At 35.6% G+C, this 21079-nt stretch overlaps 1 protein-coding gene across 1 annotated transcript in view; it reads left to right on the plus strand.

Moving 5' to 3' along the window:
• The window catches only part of ME1 (malic enzyme 1), a 197732-nt gene that overhangs the window by 28796 nt on the left and 147857 nt on the right, over window positions 1-21079 (plus strand). The window contains exon 3 of the mRNA XM_066358939.1: window positions 1888-2037. Coding sequence (XP_066215036.1) covers window positions 1888-2037 — 150 coding nt within the window. The remainder of the gene's footprint in view (window positions 1-1887; window positions 2038-21079) is intronic.

A 21079-nucleotide genomic window follows, 5' to 3' on the forward strand; every position in this document is an offset into this window, starting at 1 on the left:
CAGGATAGACTTCATTGAGAAAGTGATGTAGGGGCAGGGGATAAAGGTAGTGAGGCAGTTAGCCATGAAGAAATCTGAGAAACACTGGTGTTCTTTAGCTGTTATGGTCAAGGATCAGCAAGGAGACCTGTGTCTGGAATAGAGTGAATGGGGAAAAGAATGGTAGGCTGGAAGAGGAAGTGATCAAGGTAATAAGGGACAGATTATGTATTTGACAGCCTTTAAAGGACTTTTGCTGTTATTCTGAGTGAAAAGGGGAGCCATTCAAGGTTTTGAACAGAAAACCAACATGATCTGAACTATATTTCAAGAAGACTGATGGCAATGTTGATAATAGAATGTAGGCTGGAAGAATATTCAGGAGATTATTACAATAATCTAAGCAAGAGATGATGGTGATTTAGATCCAGAGTGGTAGCAATGAAGGTGTTTATATTTTGGATATATGTTGAGAGTAAGGCCAAAATAATTTCCTAATATATTAAAATGAGTGATAAAGAACTTCAGAGAAGAATAGAAAACAGCAAAAAGAAATGGGAAAAAAAATTTCAAAGAAACAGAAAACCAGTGAGGTAGAAGGAAAACCAAGAGAATATGATGACCTGGAAATTGAGTCATCGATTGATTTGCTCATCAAATACATTGAGCGTTCATTGACCGCTGGGGAATGCCACTTGCATCATATGTTCTAATAAGTAAAATAAGATAAAGTCTGAAAATTGATCATTGATTTAGAAATGATGACTTACCCATTGCTATATCAATTTTAGCATGTCTAAAAGTTATCTTTTTCCTGATTGTTAGTTTTTGAATTTGGCATAAACCATTCATTTGTCAAGCATTAAAATCGTATATTTCTTACACCAAAAGCTGTACATTTTCAACTATTTCAGGGAATGAAAATCAATCCAACAAGGCTGGTAAGATTATTAAATGCAATTTTTAAATATTCTTTTAAGTTGTACCAAACAGTTTGAGTTTTATTGTATAAACCAGTGGTAGTCAACCTGGTCCCTACCGCCCACTAGTGGGCATTCCAGCTTTCATGGTGGGCAGTAGCGGAGCAACCAAAGTATAAATAAAAAGATAGATTTAACTATAGTAAGTTGTTTCATAAAGATTTATTCTGCCAAACAGCTAAAATCCAACATAAAGTACTTGGTAAGTAATTATTATTATATGCTTTAACTTGCTGTAACTCTGCTTTATAAATTTTATAAAGTTACTTCCCTACTTTATAAATCACCATTACTGTGGAACCTGTGGGCGGTTAGAAAATTTTACTACTAACAGAGATACAAAAGTGGGCGATAGGTATAAAAAGGATAACTACCCCTGGTATAAAACCATTGAAGGTTACAGGCAATGTGATAAGGTTGATGTTTAGAAAGATATGTCTGGGTCAAAAATGCTTCCAGAAAAAGGCCATTTGATACAAATAATAAGACAAGTCCTTTCAACTTGCCTATGAAAGTAAAGATTGATGATATATTCCTTACTCATTTTTTATTTATAATTTCCCTTGGTTATTCAGAACTGGAAGTTAAAGGGTGAAGTCTCTGTATTTATTAGTTAAGTTAATGCTATATATGCAGTGTTATTTTCATCTGACTTTCATTTCAAAATAGGGATAAAGTTGTTTCAAAAATTGAATAAAACTGTGCTATTTTAGCAGTTATTTCAGTGTTTGAATGATACTAGCTCAGGTTTATGGTTCTTCAGTCTTTGAGGTATTTAAGAGTATTTTTAAAGTCTTTTTTGGGCAGGCGTTTTCTACGTGACCTAAAAAATATTTCATACTTTGTTGAAAAATGTTTAATTAGAGATCTAAGCAGCTATTTCATGATTTTGTTGGAATGTAGAACTCATTTTGTTGAATTTCCACAGGCATCTTCTGTTAATGGATCTTCAAGATAGAAATGAGAAGCTCTTTTATAGAGTGCTAATGTCTGACATCGAGAAATTCATGCCTATTGTTTACACCCCGACTGTGGGTCTGGCTTGCCAGCAATATAGTTTAGCTTTTCGGAAGCCAAGGTATGTCAACTTTTATTTTAAATACAAATTGTGTCATAATTTATTTCCTTGTAAAGTTTTTGCAATAAAAATTGAATGGAAGTGAAGTTTTGAAAATCTGTATCTAAATCAAACTTTAAAAGAATGTTAAGAAAAAACCATTAAAAGTATAGTATTTTCCTTCTAGATATAAGATAAGGGGAGAGTATTTCTAAACCAATTTAGGTTTTTCTTTACAGACAATAAATAAACTCATTTTTTATTTGGAAGGAAATAATTGTTCATAATTAAACTCTCTTTTGAGATGTCAATTACCACTATTATGTACACATTTTTACTAGTTAAAGCAGGGACTCCACATTTTTCTGAAAAAAAGAGAGTATTATATTCTAAATTAAGAGTTGACATTAAAATAGCTCTTTTGTTGATTTTTCTTAAGTGAAATAGTTGTCACCTTTAAAGATGAACACAACTTTTGTAAATCCATAGTTTTACTTTATTCAATATCTTACTTTAAATACTTTTGAAGCAAGGAACAGTTGAAGTAAGTAAATGTCGATACTTTTGCTATCAGCAATAGCAATAGCTCAAGTTGAATATATTTGTGATACATATAATTCTGATTTTGAAAATAAAAAAAGTTTATAAGTTTATAGCACAAACATAAGGCCTATTGAAAATATTATTGAAAGGAATATTTCAGAGGTAATATCTGAAAGTTGGATTGTATATGTGCATTTTATATAGATCTATGGATGAAGTGGTATTTAGCATTCTTATGCCATATTACCCTTTGTATAAAAAATAATTATTTATATCATATATAAAGGGAAGAGGTAGTCAGTTAATTACATTAATAGCACATATTTATTGCCTATGTAATGGCTATATTAACAGTGAATACATATTTGTTTATGGACAGGAGTTAGAATTTAGCTGGTAAATGTATTGTGAAGGATAATTTCTTTTGGGTCTATGAGTATGTTATTTTTTAATACAAATAATGCATGTTTATTAATGAAAAAATGAGAAAATACAAATGGAGAAATATTTTAAAAATACCTGATGTCATCATACCCAAAACCCTGATACACACAAATATATAGTTTTCCTTTTAGAAGGGATCATACTATATATAAACTGTTACTTACCTTATTGCCTTCTCTGAGTGACATCATAACATCTGTCCATCTCTATATAATTCTACATAAAGAATCTTAATAAAAACATTATTGTATAAAATTTAGCTATTTTAAAATGTAATTTAAGTATAGTTATTGAAATTCTAACTTTTCTATGAGATGCTGAGAAATGCTAACAACTATAAGAAATGTAGAAGAGCTTAACTCAGAGTATTTGGGTTGAAGTTGACAGAAATATCAGTAGCAGAAATTTATTTTTGAGCACTTATACTAGATGATTTCCTAAGGACTTGGGATATATAGGTATATGTAAAAATCTAAGTAAAAAAGACAGGGAAATAAGAAATAAGTAAATTGTCTAGAATATTTTTAGGGAGTAAGTGCTAAGGAGAAAGAAAGTAAAGAAGGGAAGGGGGGATCTGGAGTATCAGTTGAAATTTTAAATATAGAGTAATAGTGTAGGACTCATTGGAAAGTGATATTGGAGGAGTGAGAGAAGGAGTCATGTAGACACAGGAGAAACATGTGCCAGGCAGGAGGAATGGTCAGTGCCAGGGCCCTAAGTGGGAACATGCCTGGAGACCAGGAGCAGCAAGACCAGTGAGGCTGGAGTGGAGTAAGACCCCCCGGGGGGGGGTAGAGTAGTAGATGCTATAACAAATGTAAGATAAGTAAGAACATGTAGTTTCTCTTATGCTGTTTAAAGGAACATTGGCTTTTACTGTTAAGTGGGTAGAAGAATCAGGTAGCCTGGTTAGTAGGCTCTTGCAGTAAATCCAGGGAGAGATCATAGCAGGTCATATTAGAGGGTAGCAATGGAATTAAGGGTAAGAGTTTATGCTATGGATAAAGAAAAAGAAAGTTACAAAAATATCCTCTTGGATTGGAGACTTCATAGAGCTGTGCTTTTAACATGTACTTTGGAGTAGTTGACTATTTTTACTTGTTTTGCTACTTGTTAAAGTTTTGTTTTGTTTGTTTTTGTTTTTGTTTTTCTGAAGTGAGAAATGGGGAGATAGAGAGAAAGGCTCCTGCATGTGTCCGACCGGGGTCCACCTGGCAAGCCTACTAGAGGGGCGTGCTCTGCCTGTCTAGGGCGTTGCTCCGTTGCAACCAGAGCCATTCTAGTGCCTGGACTGACTTTGCTCCAATGGAGCCTTTGCTGTGGGAGGGGAAGAGAGAGATAGAGAGAAAGGAGAGGGGGAAGGGTGGAGAAGCAGATGGGCGCTTCTCCTGTGTACCCTGGCCAGGAATTGAACCCAGGACTTCCAAATGCAGGGTGGACACTCTACTGCTGAGCCAACCTGCCAGGGCCTTGTTATAGTTTTGAGTAAATTAAATAAGTTCTTTCTGTGCTTCAGTTTCCTCCTTTGTAACATAAAGATAATACTACCACCCATCATCCTTCATCTACATTTTTTTAACATAACAAATACAGAACATTTCCAAAACAAGTCATAATTTTTCCTGATATTTCATTGACTGCATCATCTCTTATAGTACTTTCACAGCTTTGGGGGAAGTTCAATCAACAATTAACCAGACAATGAAAGCAAAAATGTTCACAAAAATATTGTCCTTTTCAAATACATCATTTTCTACATGGCGTATTTGATCTCTTAGTGAAGGACTGCAGACATATGCCTTTAGTGGTCAGTTCAGCACTTGTGAATAACAGGGCATAAAAATAAAGCAAATAAAGAAATAGCACAACATTTTCTAAAATTTGCACTAAGAAAAGGAGAATTAGGTGCTTGCAGATCTGCTCAATTTTTTTAAAAATTTTTTTTAATTAAGTGAGAGGCAGGTGGACAGAGAAGACAGACTTCCACATACGCCCTGACTGGGATCCGCCCAACAGGCCCCCTAGGAGGTGATGCTCTGCCCATCTGGGGCCTTTGCTCTGTTGCTAAGCAACTGAGCTATTTTAGTGCATGAGACAAGGCCATGGAGCCAACCTCAGGGCCTGGAGCCAACTTGCTCGAACCAATTATGCCATGGCTTTGCTCAGCTGCGGGTCTCTGCCTCTCATCTACATTTTAAAAATCATAAACTTTGAAAATCAAAACATGAAAAGAAATCTGATTTGGGATACAATCCGATCTATTTGAACCCATTTGGTGACAGACTTGAACTGAATTTATCTGACTTAGTATAATTTGTTTTTCTTTAGAAGTATCAATGTATTTGATTACTGAGGGCTTTGTCAGAAATAAATATGATAGATGGATGGATGTATAAATAGATATATACATAGAATCATAGGAGAGGGAGAAGCGGAGGCTGACGCTCCACATGCCGGGCTGATGCTCTGCAACTGAGCCAACTGGCCAGGGCCTGTCATGTTGATTTTTAATGTGTATATTTTGTTAAACTTTTGATGATTTTGAAGTTGATTAGTAGAATAGTTCTCAAGGCTTCTTCCACAATTATAAAAAGGGAACTTGTTTGAAAATATATTATGTGGCATGAATTTAGACATTGTATTTGATTGGAAAGGAAATGATGATTGTGTTTGAATAATGATGGATTTTTCAGATATCAGTTAGCATATACACTATTTTTTTTTAAAGCCAAAATTGACAAATTTTTATTAAACCCTTTCTGCTGCAACAGCAGATATTCTAAGATATTCAGAAAATGGACAGGAGGATTATACTGATTGTATTTATTGTGGATTTGGTGGTAACAAACATAATAAGTGAAAGTTAGAAATATTAAGTACTGAGTATAATACAATTGCACATAGGTATATCTTTATACTTTTTTTTTTTTAGAGAGAGAGAAAGAGAGAGAGAGAGGGACAGACAGGAAGGGAGATGAGAATTGTTGCGGCAGCTTAATTGTTCATTGATTGCTTTCTCAAATATGCCTTGACCAGGGGGCTCTTGCTGAGCCAGTGACCCCTTGCTCAAGCCACTGACCTTGGGCTCAAGCCAGAAATCTTGGGCTTTAAGCCACCAACCTTTGGGCTCAAGCCAGTGACCATGGGGTCATGTCTTTGATCCTATGCTCAAGCCGGTGACCCCATGCTCAAGCTGATGAGGCCTCACTCAAGCCAGCGACTTTAGGATTTCGAACCTGGATCCTCTGCATCCCAGGCTGACACTCTATCCACTGCGCCACCACACCTGGTCAGGCTAGATCTCATACTTTTTAATATATCTTAAAGATATGCTTTTCTATGAAAGGATATTTATTTTTCATTTTGAATATGGTGTTAAAATTTGGCTAGGTATCGAAAAATAAATTCTTATATGAATACCTCTACTTCCAATATTTTTTTCCCTAAGCTATGTTGCTAGAATATACATTTATTGATTTTGTGTGAAAATTTTTTTTGGCATAGATAATTTGTGTGGGTTTTTCAAGCTGTCATGAATAATTATTTCTTTTTAATTTTTTAATTGAATTTATTAGGGTGACATTGGTTAAATAAAACTATTGTTAACTATTAAAACTATTATTAAGTGTACAATTCTATAATATGTGGTCTGTATATTGTATTGCGTGTTCAACACTCCAAGTCAAGTTTCCTTCAATCACCATCCCCCCTTTGCTCTCTTCAACCTCCCCCCAGCCTCTATTCCCTCTTCTAATCACTATACTGTTGTCTGTGTCTATGAGTTTTTTCTTTGCTTAATCCCTTCACCTTTTTAACCTATTTCCTAACCCGCTTCCCCTGTGACAGTTATGAGTCTGTTCTCGGTATCTATGACTATTTCTACAGTGTGTCTGTAAAGTCATGGTGCACTTTTGACCGGTCACAGGAAAGCAACAAAAGATGGTAGAAATGTGAAATCTGCACCAAATAAAATGAAAACCCTCCCAGTTTCTGTAGGATGATGTGGCAGCATGTGTGCATGCGCAGATGATGATGTAACACCGTGTATACAGCAGAGCAGCCCACAGCCATGCCAGTCGAGATGTGTATGGTACAGAGGAAAGTTCAGTGTGTTCTGTGGCTTGTTAAATTCGAATCTGTGACCAAAGTGCAACGTGAATATTGGCACGTTTATAATTAAGTGCCACCACATAGGAATAACATTACTCAGTGGGATAAGCAGTTGAAGGAAACTGGCAGTTTGGTGGAGAAACCCCGTTCTGGTAGGCCATCAGTCAGTGAGGAGTCTGTAGAGGCTATATGGGATAGCTACCTAAGGAGCCCTAAAAAATCTGTGTGTGAGTCCACATCGAACTGCACTGAATAGGTATGAAACTGGGAGAGTTTTCCTTTTATTTGGTGCAGATTTCACATTTCTATCGTCTTTTGTTGCTTTCCTGTGACTGGTCAAAAGTGCACCATGACTTTACGTGCACCACTTTTACAAAAGTGCACACTGTATTTTGTTTGTTAGCTTATTTTGTTCATTAGATTTCTTATACAAGTGAAATCATATGGTTATTGTCTTTCTCTGACTGGCTTATTTCACTTGACATAATACTCTCCAGGTCCATCCATATTGTCACAAAAAGTAGTAAGATTTTTAAAATGGTGTTGATCCCTGGCCGACTAGCTCGATTGGAGCATCATACCGATATCCCAAGGTTGCTAGTTCAATCTCTGACTAGCTCACATACAGGAATCAACTAATGAATGCATAAATAAGTGGAACAACAAATTACTCTCTTTCTCTCTCTCCTTTTCTCTATTTCGCCATCTCTTTCTCTCTCAAATCAACCAAAAAAATAAAAAATAAAAAAGAATGGTGTTGCAGTTGCTTGAATTATCCCCTTCCCACATTCACATAACAGTTTGATTTTTGTAGATCCAGTATTTGCCGGTAGAATAGGCTTATGTCTAATTGTGGCTAATTTGTTGATAGAGGTATAGTTTTTGGAAGCTAGAGACAATTATTTTTGTATTTTTGCAGAATGCTAAGCTTACTGTGTTAATTAAATTACTTGTAGTCTGTGAATCTTTATTTTGAAGAAATTTGTTGTTCAAATTAATGATGCAGGTATATATAAAGGACATCGAAAGCAGATTTACATAATTTCTTTGGAAATATTTCTACCTGCTATATTTTACACTGCATTTTTTAGGAATCATCTCTCTCTCTTATCAGTTCTTATTAGGTACATATCATTTTATCATGCCTTTGGCAATTAATCATCTGTCTACCTTTGATATTTCTAATGTTCTATCAAAATACCTTTGGTCTTTTGTTGGCATTTTACTATTCATATACCATTAATCTCAAATAGTTTATAAGCAAGAGAAAGGGATTATATTTTATAAATTATTTCTGTAGTTTGCACCCTTTTGAGGTTTAGTGCCTAGTTGGTGCTGAATTAATATATATATATATTGCTACCTCGTAGAAATAGTAACTTAAATTACTGTATTTATCTGCTCATATAGAACACCATAAAGTATTGATAATGTTCTTAATTTCTCCTACTGTTTAAGCTGTTTAAGGATACTGTTCTAACTAAATTCTCATAATTAGATCTGAGAGAAATTAGACTTACTCCAAGGAATCAGGCTGAGAGGAAATAGAATTCTGATTAAATATAGACAATATGACTTTAAACTCATACTCCTTTCACTACTCATTTATCTTTTCTTTTTTATAAGTGAGACAGAGAGAGACAGGGACAGACAAACAGGATTGGAGAGAGATGAGAAGCATCAACTCATAGTTGTGGCACCTTAGTTGTTCACTGATTGCTTTCTCATAAGTGCCTTGACTGGGGGGCTCCAGCTGAGCCAGTGACCCCCTGCTCAAGCCAGGGACCTTGGGTGCAAGCCAGAGACTGTGGGCTTCAAGCCAGTGACCTTTGGGCTCAAGCCAGTGACCATGGGGTCATGTCTGTGATTCCACACTCAAGCCAGGACCCCACACTCAAGTTGATGAACCTGTGCTTAAGCCAGCGACCTTAGGGTTTTAAACCTGGGTCTTCAGTGTACCAGGCTGATGCTCTATCCACTGTGCCACTTGGTTAGGCTCCCTACTCAGTTTTATACAGTAATTAACTGATATGATTTTGGTAAAAAAGATGAGCAAATACAACAATTTATTGATTACAGTATTTTAAAAAAAAGTATTTACAAAGTCTGGTCCAACTAGTACCACTAATTGGTTGGTTTGCTAAAAGTATGGTGAAAAAAGCCTTCAGTGGTCAAATTAATTGGAGAAAAGTTGAACTAACTGAAATGAAACAAGATTGTTTACTGTAAGATTTCATAGAATAATACTTATCTTTGCAAGTTTTTGGAGGCTGGGGATTAGATTTATTGTAGATAATGTACCTAACACAATTCTTGGCCTATAGTAGTGATTCTCAAGTAGTTGTAACTACAACTGGTATTATAACTCCTAGGTTTCTTGATGACTGAAGGAATGATGATTCCATTCATCATGTTTCAGAATAATAGAATATCTTTGTAAGGAAGACAGGAAGTTCTTTTTGGGAGATGTTGAGTTTAAAATGTCTTTAGGACTTACAAGTAGGGGGTATGTAGTAGGCATTTAAATTGTTGAACCTGGAACTTAGTAGATAGTGTATTTAAAACTCTTAATATTTTAAGTCACATTATATATGCCACATAAATGGTATCTGTTTTGATTTTGACAGTGATGAAGAGTAACAACAAGACTAATTGTGAAAAGAATCATTCATTAAGGTTTTCTATTTTTTATTTTTATTTTTCCTAGACAACTCTTAGGGAAGTTCATAAAAGGAAACATTAAGATGAAACAAAGGCCTTGGCCGGTTGGCTCAGCGGTAGAGCGTCGGCCTGGCGTGCGGGGGCCCGGGTTCGATTCCCGGCCAGGGCACACAGGAGAGACACCCATTTGCTTCTCCACCCCCCCTCCTTCCTCTTTGTCTCTCTCTTCCCCTCCCGCAGCCAAGGCTCCATTGGAGCAAAGATGGCCCGGGCGCTGGGGATGGCTCCTTGGCCTCTGCCCCAGGCGCTAGAGTGGCTCTGGTAGCAACAGAGCGACGCCCTGGAGGGGCAGAGCATCGCCCCCTGGTGGGCAGAGCGTCGCCCCTGGTGGGCATGCCGGGTGGATCCTGGTCGGGCGCATGCGGGAATCTGTCTGACTGTCTCTCCCCGTTTCCAGCTTCAGAAAAATACAAAAAAAAAAAAAAAAAAAGATGAAACAAAACAAAATATTAAAAAAATTTTTTCTACATTTATTTTTTATTTGTATACGTTTCCTTTGGAATTCTAGAAAGAACTTGAAATATGTAGAATATTCATTATTTTAATTGTGAAGACTAAGCTTTCTTTATAGTCCTATGTACAGTTTTATATTAAAACATATACCTAACAATATATACTGCTCTAAAAAATTAAGGGATATTTCAAAATGAATATGAAGCGATAAAAAAAGGATTTGATTTTTTATTAAAGAAGAACATCAGAAAAGCAAACGACAAGTCAAAGAAAGTTGTTTGATTATGCAAATAAGATGCAAAACCAACTTTTATTTAATTCATGAAAATGCACTATACAAAAAGCTGAAAGTACTGGAGTATCTGCACAGTCCCTGATCTCCTAATTTTTTGAACAGTGTAAAAATGATCATGACCATGATTAGACCATAATGAGAAGTGGAAATTGTTTACCCATGCAGAAATGTAGTTTTGCAGAGAACCAAATTTCAGCCAATGTTGTAGTCTTATAGGGTGAGAGTGTCAGTTTTACTTGATGTTTGGTTTGTGAAATAGCAGTAAGAAAAGAAGCTTAAGAGGAATAAATGTAAACGAAACCTACCTAATATTAACAATCCTTTAACCCAAGAATGTTCCCATTGTATAGTGCAGATTATAGTTACTATAACTATCAAATGAACAGTTAGTAGAATAGAAACTTTCATGTTCTTATTTCATAAATTTTCTTGCTTTGAATCTACTTGATTTTCTTAGACATCATTTGTTTTCATGACACTCTGTAGCAGGGGTCCCCAAACTTTTTACACAGGGGGCCAGTTCACTGTCCCTCAGACCATTGGAGGGCTGCCACATACAGTGCTCCTCTCATTGACCACCAATGAAAGAGGTGCCCCTTCCGGAAGTGTGGCAGGGGGCCGGATAAATGGCCTCAGGGAGCCGCATGCGGCCCGCGGGCTGTAGTTTGGGGACATCTGCTGAATAGTAAGGTGACCAACTTTTTTACAATGAAAAGGAGGACAAAAATAAATTGAAGAAAACAATATCGTAAATAAAAGAAACATTTTATTCATTGCAACAATAATATACTATAATATGATAAATGCATAATAAAACATTTGTAATATTTTATATTGTAATTATACTTACATGCCTATTAATTTTTAATAATAATTATAAGAAAAAAGTACTCATTTAGATACAAATACATCACATCACACACAATGGATCGACTCTCCATCGATTAAATACAAACATTTACGGATTAGTCTTCCAGTATCAAAAAGGAGGACATATGTGAGGACACTTTTCGAGGGAGGATGGAACTTACAAAAGAAGGGGTGTCCCCTCTAAAGGAGGATGATTGGTCACTTTATATATAGGTATATGATGGCAATTTTACTTTTATTCAACTTTAAGTGTTTCAGTGACCCAGTAATTGATAAGTTGTTTATTGAAAAAAGAAAACATGATTTCACAGCAAGTTTTAATAGCTGCAAATTAAGTTCTTTAACCTGTGGATTAAGGCTATGGCACTTTCAATAGTTTAATGCTGTCTAGTTATTACTGGACCATTGTGATGTAAACTGCCCATATGTTAATAGATATCTCTTGCTGTCACCTCACTCTCAAAGCTTTTAGAATTTCGCGGTTGAGGCGAAGAGGCTTTAAACCTCTAGGTAGTCCTGGCTTCCAGAACTACCCAGGTAAAGCAGGACTATTTTTTTTTAAATTAAATGTACTGGGGTGACATTGGTTGATAAAATTATATAGGTCACAAGAGTTCAGTTCTGTGATATATCATCTGTATATTGCATTGTGTGCCTACCCCCCATAGTCAAATCTTCCATTACCATATATTTGACACCTTACCTTCTATTACTCCCCCTCATCCCTTCCCTCTGAACCAGGACTATTCTTGATTGGATTTGACTTTCTTCAATACAGCCACTTTAAAATCTTCAGAAGTTTTTAGGAGACTTTTGATAACCAGGAAATATTTTTGGCTTATAGCTCTGGTTTAGTTTGTAATCTTTATATTTCTTCTGTGTTGTAATTTTCTTCATATTTAGAAGTTCAAAAAGTTGATATTTTAAAAAACAACTAATTTTTTTAATGCTTTTAGAGGAGTGATCATTTTCATGTTTGATTTAATAAACATTTTACCATTTATTTATAGCAATAACCCTTTGAGTTTGATTATACTTATTTGAAAATATAATTTTGTTCTTTTATTTCATTGCCCTTGAAATTGGCCTAATATTATTACCTACCCTATTTTAAAGTATGAGAAAAAACACATGATGGATCTTTTTTTTTTCTTAAAGATATGAAACAAGTTACATGGAATGTCTAGATTAGCTCAAGTCTCTCAACTGTTACCTCAGTTGATTTTTTTTTAGAGATACTTATTTGAGAATGTTGATTTTCATTTATTATGGAGCTTTAGATGATTTCTTAAACTATTACTTAGTTCAAATTAACTCTATTTTCTGATTAGACTAACTGTGATATTTATGAAAATGTATATGTATGTTTATTAAATAGGAGTAAGGTAGAGTATCCTCAGTCTTAAGTACTGGAAATTCAGTGTGTTCCCAGAAGTAGTTTCTTTCCTAAGTACTGCTTCCATTAGGAAAAATTTGGAGAATGGAAAAAATGTAGGCATGATTCAGACAATAATTCTTCACATCAAGATCCAAGGATTGTCTAAATGTATGCATAGACATATAAATGTCTTTAGCAAGGCAGTAAAACTTATCTTTTACTGTAAAAAGACCCTAAAGTGTAAAGTAACAGTTCATCAAGTCTCATATTCATTTAGAGACTTGAAGTATGGAAAACTTAAATGGAAATTGAAGTTTAGGGTCCAAAAATAACTTTGCCAAAATCTGTGTGTTACACCCAAGTGTTTTGATTTGTTTAGTTTTACTCACAGCATAAGGAGAGTTAAGAAAAAATTGCCAACTTTTATTTCAGGTAGTATTTATGACAGTGTATTAATTTGAGTGTTTTTATATATTTTAAGAAAGGATTATAAATCCCAGTTTTTATAACTAAAAATAAAGAATTTTTTTAAAAAGGAGACAATGGTAATTTGCATCACATAACCCAGATCACATCTGTGTTTAGTTTTGGATGTCACATTTTTGAAGGGTCATTGGCAAACTGAAATATATCCAGAGAATAACAAAAGCAGTGACAGTCACTGAAAACTTGCTAGATGAGAAAGAGTTGGAGGAAATAGAAATGCTTAGCCTAGAAGGAAAGACTTGAAAGGGATACAGTCAAGTCTTCAATTATGTGTAGATTTTCATGTGAAAAAGGCATTTGCAGGGTATAGCGTCAGAATGTAAAATCAGTGGATATAATTTTTTATAAGGCTAGACTTCAGTGTAAAGGAAGATTTCTGATAATTTAATGACCTGACGTTGGAATAGATTTTCTTATTCTCCCTCATTGGAAATATTCACATGATTTGGATAGTTATTAGCTGTACAGATTATAAATTTGATTCTTCTTTTGGGTGTGATTATATAAAATTGTTGACTCTAAAGTCACTTTAACTAGAAAATGCTGTGAATTTTTGAAAAAGCAGCCTACAGTTGAATAATTCTAGGTATTTAGAACATGCCCTAAAGTAAAACTACCTCATGCATCATTTCAAATAACCCTGCTTTCTAATTCAAGTTTTTTATTTTTAGATTTTATTTTTTATTTAAATTTTATTTAGAAAATCAACATTAACAGGATGACATTGATCAGTGAGTACTTAGGTTTCAGGTATACATTTCTATAGCATTTAAATTGTTTTCTATGCTGTATACCCATCATCAAAAGTCAGATCATTTTCTATTACATTATATTTGTTCCTCTTTATATCCTTCCCCCTCCCCCATTCCCCTCCCTCACATCTTATCCCTGGTCCCCTTTCCCCTGGTAACCACTTTACTTTTATTGATGTCTATGCATCTCAGTTTTATCTCCCACCTATGTGTGAAATCATACAGTTCTTAGCTTTTTCTGATTTACTTATTTCACTCAGTATAACGTTCTCAAGGTCCATCCATGTTGTCAGAAATGTCACTATGTAATTATTGCCAGTGGCTGAGTAGTATTCCACATTTTCTTTATCCAATCCTCTATTGTGGGACACTTTGGTTGTTGCCATGTCTTGGCCACTGTGAATAATGCTGCAGTGGTGGGTGCATGTGTCTTTATGTACCAATGTTTTCGAGTTCTTGGGGTAGTTACCCAGTAGAGGTATTGCTGGGTTGTTTGGAAATTCTTATTCTTAATTTTTTGAGGAACCACCATACTTTCTTCCATAATGCTTATACTAATTTGCATTTCCACTAGCAGGGAATGAGGGTTTCTTTTTCTATACAGCTTCTCCAGCACTTGTTATTACCTGTCTTGTTGATAATAGCCAATCTAACAGGTACGAGGTGGTATCTCATTGTAGTTTTGATTTGCATTTCTCAAATAGCTAATGAAGATGAGCTCTTTTTATATATCTGTTGGCCATTTGTATGTCCTCTTGGGATAAGTGTCTGTTCAAGTCTTCTCCCCATTTTTCAATTAGATTGTTTGCTTGCTTGTTACTGAGCTTTGTGAGTTCTTTATATATTTTGGATATTAACCACTTATTGGAGCTGTTGTTTGCAAATATCATCTCCCATTTAGTTGGATGCCTATTTGTCTTGTTGTCAGTTTCTTTTGCTGTGCAGAATCTTTTTAGTTTGATATAGCCCCATTCATTTATGTTTATCTTTACTTCCCTTGCCTTTGGGATCAAATTCATAAATTGTTCTCCATGTCCAAGGTCCATGAGCTTGGTATTTATGTTTTCTTCTATGTAATTTATTGTTTCGGATCTTATATTTAGGTCTTTGATCCATTTTAAATTATTTTCTGTGCAGGGGGACAAATTGTAATCAAGTTTCATTCTTTTGCATGTGTCTTTCCAATTTTTCCAGCACCATTTAGTGGAGATGCTTTATTTTCTCCATTGTGTGTTTTTGGCTCCTTTGTTGAAGATGATTTCTCCATATATATATGTGGTTTTATTTCTAGGCTCTTGATTCTGTTCCATTGATCTGTATTTTTGTTTTTCTGTCAGTACTACCCTGTTTTGATTTTTTGTGGCTCTATAGTATAATTCGAAGTCAGGTGGTATGTTACCTTTGGCTTTATACTTTTTCCTCAGGATAGCTTTGGCTATATTGGGGTTTTTTGTTTGTTTGTTTGTTTTAGGGTTTTTTTTGTATTTTTCTTTTCTTTTTTTTTTTTTTTGTATTTTTCCGAAACTGGAAACGGGGAGAGACAGTCAGACAGACTCCCGCATGCGCCCGACCGGGATCCACCTGGCATGCCCACTAGGGGGCGACGCTCTGCCCACCAGGGGGTGATGCTCTGCCCCTCCTAAGCGTTGCTCTGTTGCTACCAGAGCCACTCTAGCGCCTGGGGCAGAGGCCAAGGAGCCATCCCCAGCGCCCGGGCCATCTTTGCTCTAATGGAGCCTCGCTGTGAGAGGGGAAGAGAGAGACAGAGAGGAAAGAGAGGAGGAGGGGTGGAGAAGCAGATGGGTGCTTCTCCTGTGTGCCCTGGCCGGGAATCGAACCCAGGACCCCTTGCACATCAGGCCGACACTCTACCACTGAGCCAACCGGCCAGGGCCTGTATTTTTCTGAAGCTGGAAACGGGGAGGCAGTCAGACAGACTCCCGCATGCGCCCGACCGGGATCCACCCGGCACGCCCACCAGGGGGTGATGCTCTGCCCATCCGGGGCGTCGCTCTGTCGCGACCAGAGCCACTCTAGCGCCTGGAGCAGAGGCCAAGGAGCCATCCCCAGCGCCCGGGCCATCTTTGCTCCAATGGAGCTTCAGCTGCGGGAGGGGAAGAGAGAGACCGAGAGGAAGGAGAGGGGAAGGGGTGGAGAAGCAGATGGGCGCCTCTCCTGTGTGTCCTGGCCGGGAATCGAACCTGGGACTTCCGCACACCAGGCCGATGCTCTACCACTGAGCCAACTGGCCAGGGCTATTCTGGGTTTTTTATGGTTCCATAGGAACCTGATAATTTTTTGTTCTATTTCTTTTTTTAAAAAAATGACATTGTGATTTTGATGGGGATTGCATTAAATTTGTATATTGCTTTGGGTAATGTGGCCATTTTAACTGTGTTGATTCTTCCAATATATATGACATGGAATATTTTTCCCTTTTATTGTGTCTTTTTCAATTTCTTTCAATAATGCTTTGTACTTTTCAGTATATAGGTCCTTCACATCCTTTGTTAAGTTTATTTCTATTTTATTTTATTTTTGTTGAAATCGTAAAAGGAATTTTTTTTTTTAGTTCATTTTCTGAAGTTTCATCATTGGCATATAGGAAAGCAGTAGACCTTTGTATATTGATTTTGTATCCTGCAACTTTACTATATTGGTTTATTGTTTCTAATAGTTTTTTGGTGGAGTTCTTGGGGTTTTTTATATACAGGATTATGTCATATGGAAAAAATTATAACTTTACCTTTTCTTTCCCGATATTGATGCCTTTTATTTCTTTCTCTTGCCTGATTGCTCTGGCTAACACTTTCAGAACTATGTTGAATAAGAATGGAGAGAGTGGGAAGTCTTATCTTGTTCTTGATTTTAGAGGAAAACCCTTCATTTTTTCACCATTTAGTGTCTTAGCTGATGATTTGTCATACGGCTTTGATTATGTTGAAGTACTTCCCTTGTATTCTGATTTTATTGAATGTCTTAAAGATAAAAATATGTATCTTATTGAATGTCTTTTCTGCATCTATTGATAGGATTATATGATTTTTGTTCTTTGTTTTGCTGATGTGGTATATTACATTGATCAGTTCCCATACATTGAATCATACTTGTACTCCTGGAATGAATTCCACTTGATTGTGATGTATTACTTTTTTAATATATTGTTGTATTCAGTTTGCTAGCCTTTTGTTTAGCATTTTTGCATCTGTATGCTATAGAGATACTGGTCTGTAGTTTTTTTTCTTTGTGTTGCCCTTGACAGGTTTTGGTATCAGAGTCATATTGGCCTCATAAAATGTGTGAAGGAGTATTGCTTTTTTTTTTCTAATTTTTGGAAGACTTTGAGAAGGATGGGGACTATATCTTCTTTGAATGTTTGGTAGAATTCACTAGTGTAGCCATCTGGTTCTGGACTTTTGTTTTCTGGAAGATTTTTGATAGTTGTTTTTTATTTCCTGCTTGCTTATAGGGCTATTTAGGTTTTTTACTTCTTTGTGACTCTGAGAAGATTTTATAGTTCTAAGAATTTATCCATCTCCTCTAGGTTGTTGAATTTGGTGTCATATAATAATTCATAGTATTTTATGATCTTTTGTATGTCTGTGATGTCTGTGGTAATTTCTCCTCTTCTATTTTGTTTTTTGTTTATATGAGTTCATCCTCTTTTTTCCTGAGTGAATCTAGCCAGTAGTCTGTTGAGTCTATTGAGTTTTGTAAAGAACTTGTTCTTTGTTGTATTAATTTTTTCTGTATTTTTTTGTTCTCTATTTTGTTCAGTTCTCCTTTAATTTTTACTATTTCTTTTTTTCTGCTGACTTTCGTTGCCTTTGGTCTTCTTTTTTCTAGTTCCTTAAAATGTAATGTTAGGTTGTTTACTTGGGATCTCTCTTGTTTCTTGATATAAGCCTGTTGTGATATAAACTTTCCTCTTAGTACTGCTTTCGCTGCATCCCAGAAATTTTGATATGTTGTGTTGCTATTTTCATCTGTCTGTATATGTCTTTTGATCTCTGCTTTTCTTTTTTGACCCATTCATTTTTTAGAAGGATGTTGTTTTATTTACACATTTTTTGTGGGTTTCTTTACTTTCTCTTTGCAGTTGAATTCTAATTTCAAAGTGTATGGTCAGAAAATATGCTTGGTGTAATTTCAATATTCCTAAATTTGTTGATGTTAGTTTGTGGCCCAATATGTGGTCTATCCTCGAGAATATTTTATGCACACTGAAAAAGGATGTATAATCTGATGTTTTGGGTTGAAATGTCCTATAAATGTCTTTTTCCATTTGATCATTTAAGGTTGATATTTCTTTATTGATTTTCTGTTTGGATAATCTTTCTAAAGCCTTCAGTGGTGTGTTGAGATCTCTTAAGTATGATCATGTTTTTGTCCGCTTCTATTTTTTGATCAGTTAGTAGTTGCCTTATATATTTTGGTTCTCCCTGGTTTGGTACATATATATTAAGAAATGTTGTGTCTTCTTAATACAATGTTCCCTTTATCATTATGAAATATTTATCTTTGTCTCTGGTTACCTTTGTTGTCTTGAAGTCAACATTGTCAGATATATGTATGGCTACACCAGTTTTTCTTTCTATATCATTTGCTTGGAGAATTGTTTTCTAACCTTTCACTTTGAAATTACTTTTGTCCTTGCAGCTTAGATGTGTCTCTTGAAGGGAGCATGTGGTTGAGTTTTGTTTTTTGGTTCAGTCTGCTACTCTGTGCCTCTTTATTGGTGAGTTTAGTTTATTTACATTTAGGGTAATTATTGACACATAAAATATAGCCATTTTATGTTTTGTTTTCTGCTAGCTCTGTGTCTTCTTTGGTTCCTCTCTATTGTATTTCTGTCAGTTGTTTTTGTTTGGTGGTATTCCATACTTCTTTCCCTTGATATTTCTTTTTTTAAGCTGTGTGTTTCAGTAGTGGCTTTTTCATATGTTGTTACCATTAGGTTATTAAGAGAATAACTTTATGTTCTGATGTACAAGAGTTCTTTGTCTTATGAGTGCTTCTGCATGCCATCCTTCTTTGCTACTGCTGATCTTTACCCTATCCCCTTTTATGTAATTGTTGTCACAGATTATCCTTGTTTTTATTGTGACCTTATTAGAGAGCTTTTACTTGTTGTTTTCATTTGTTTTTGTTTCTTGTTGAATAACCTCCTTGAGTATTTCCTGCAATGGGAGATTTCTGGTGATAAGTTCCCTTAGCTTGTATATGTCTGTAAAAGTTTTTATTTCCCCTTCATATTTGGAGAATCACTTTGATGGATACAGTATTCTTGGCTGGTTCAGTACTTTGAATGTTTGAGTCTACTTTCTTCTGGCTTGTAGAGTTTCTGCTGAGAAGTCTGATGATAAAATAATTGGCTTTCCTTTATATGTTTTGTTCTTCTTTTCCATAGCTGCCTTGAGAATTCTTTCTTTTCATTAATTTTTTACTATTTCATTATGATGTGCCTTGGAGTAAATCTGTTTGGGTTGAGGTAATTCAGTATTCTGTTTGCTTCTTGGATTCAAGGCTCCAACTCTTTCCATAGCTTTGGGAAATTCTCATCAATTATTTGTTTGAATAGGCTCTCCATTCCCTTCTCACTCTCTTCTTCTTCTGATATACCCAGTATTTTCATGTTGCTCTTTCTGATGAACTCAGACAATTCTTGTAGAGCTCTTTGAGTTTTATTTTAATTCATGAGTCTTTCTCTGCTTCTCTCTGTAGCATCTATAGTTGCCTATCTTCATTGTCACTGATTCTTTCCTATCTCTGGCTTGTTCTGTTAGCTAAACTTGCTTCCTCAGTCTGCAGTTCATGTATTGAGTTCTTCCTCTCTGCTTTTAATGTTTCAGTCTCTTTGGTGAGGTATAATTTTGTTTGTTACCTTGTTTTCTAAGCTCATTAAGTTGCTTATTGGTGTTTTTTCACATCTTGTTGAGTATTTTCTGAACTTCAATTTTGAATTCTTTGTCATTTGATTCCAAGGTTTCCCTGTGATTGAGATTTTTTTTTTCTGGAGATTTTTCATTTTTTTTCTGAACTACATCTCTGTGTTGTGTAGCCATGGTATTCAATTTCTTCTTCCTTGATGGCATTTAAGAGTGATATTGTTAAGAACCCTAGCAAAAAAAAAAATAATTAAGAATTAAAATTCTTAATAATATACAATAAAATATATAAAAATTTAAAAATTATGGCAAGAAGAAAAACCATGGGGAAAAATATCAAAAACATACAAATACATGAAAAACAATACACCCACAAAAAAATAAGAATGAAAAATATAAAAATTAAAGAAAATTAAATTCAAAAGAGAAAATTAGAATAAGAAGAAAAAAAAGGAAAAACAGGTGGGAAAAAAAGGAAAAATAAAATTTACTTTTGAATAGTTTCTTCTAGTAGATGTCACTGTATTATAGGTTTTAGCTCTGTGGAGTTACTGGGCTGTCCTCTGCTGAGATGTTGCTGTCACGGTGATGCAGATGGGACCACAAGATGCATTGGTGGTTGGGGAGTGTTGCAAGTGCTTTATGGCTTTGACTTTAGGCTTCAACTTTCCCTCTCTATAGCTCTAGCAGTGGCGATCTCAGGCCTCCAGGTGCTCCTCCCCATATCTCAACAGTCCCGATGACCAGATACAGAGCAACCTTGTTCTTCACGGGAGAGCATGGCTCTGGGGAGCTAGTTGTGGGGTTTGTCCCTGCCATTCTCTGTACCTCAGAGTGGGAGGGAGGAGGTATCTGGGAGGCTAGGGGCCACACTTTAATTTTCTCTGTCTTTGCTGAATGAGGGCTTTATTCCATTTGGTTCTTGGATCTTCAGGTGCACTTGCGAGCCCAGTTGGAATTCCTTTACTGTGTTATATTCAATAGTTGTTCGATTTGTTGAAATTTCAAGGGAGTATCTTTCATGCTGCCATTACTCTGACATCACTTCTTTAGGTGGTATAATTCTTTGCTGGATGTTGTCCATGATCATTTGGCTTTTGCAGTTTCTGCTAGTTTCCATATT

Source organism: Saccopteryx leptura, chromosome 1, assembly GCF_036850995.1.
Source record: "Saccopteryx leptura isolate mSacLep1 chromosome 1, mSacLep1_pri_phased_curated, whole genome shotgun sequence".
Classification (NCBI taxonomy): domain Eukaryota; kingdom Metazoa; phylum Chordata; class Mammalia; order Chiroptera; family Emballonuridae; genus Saccopteryx; species Saccopteryx leptura.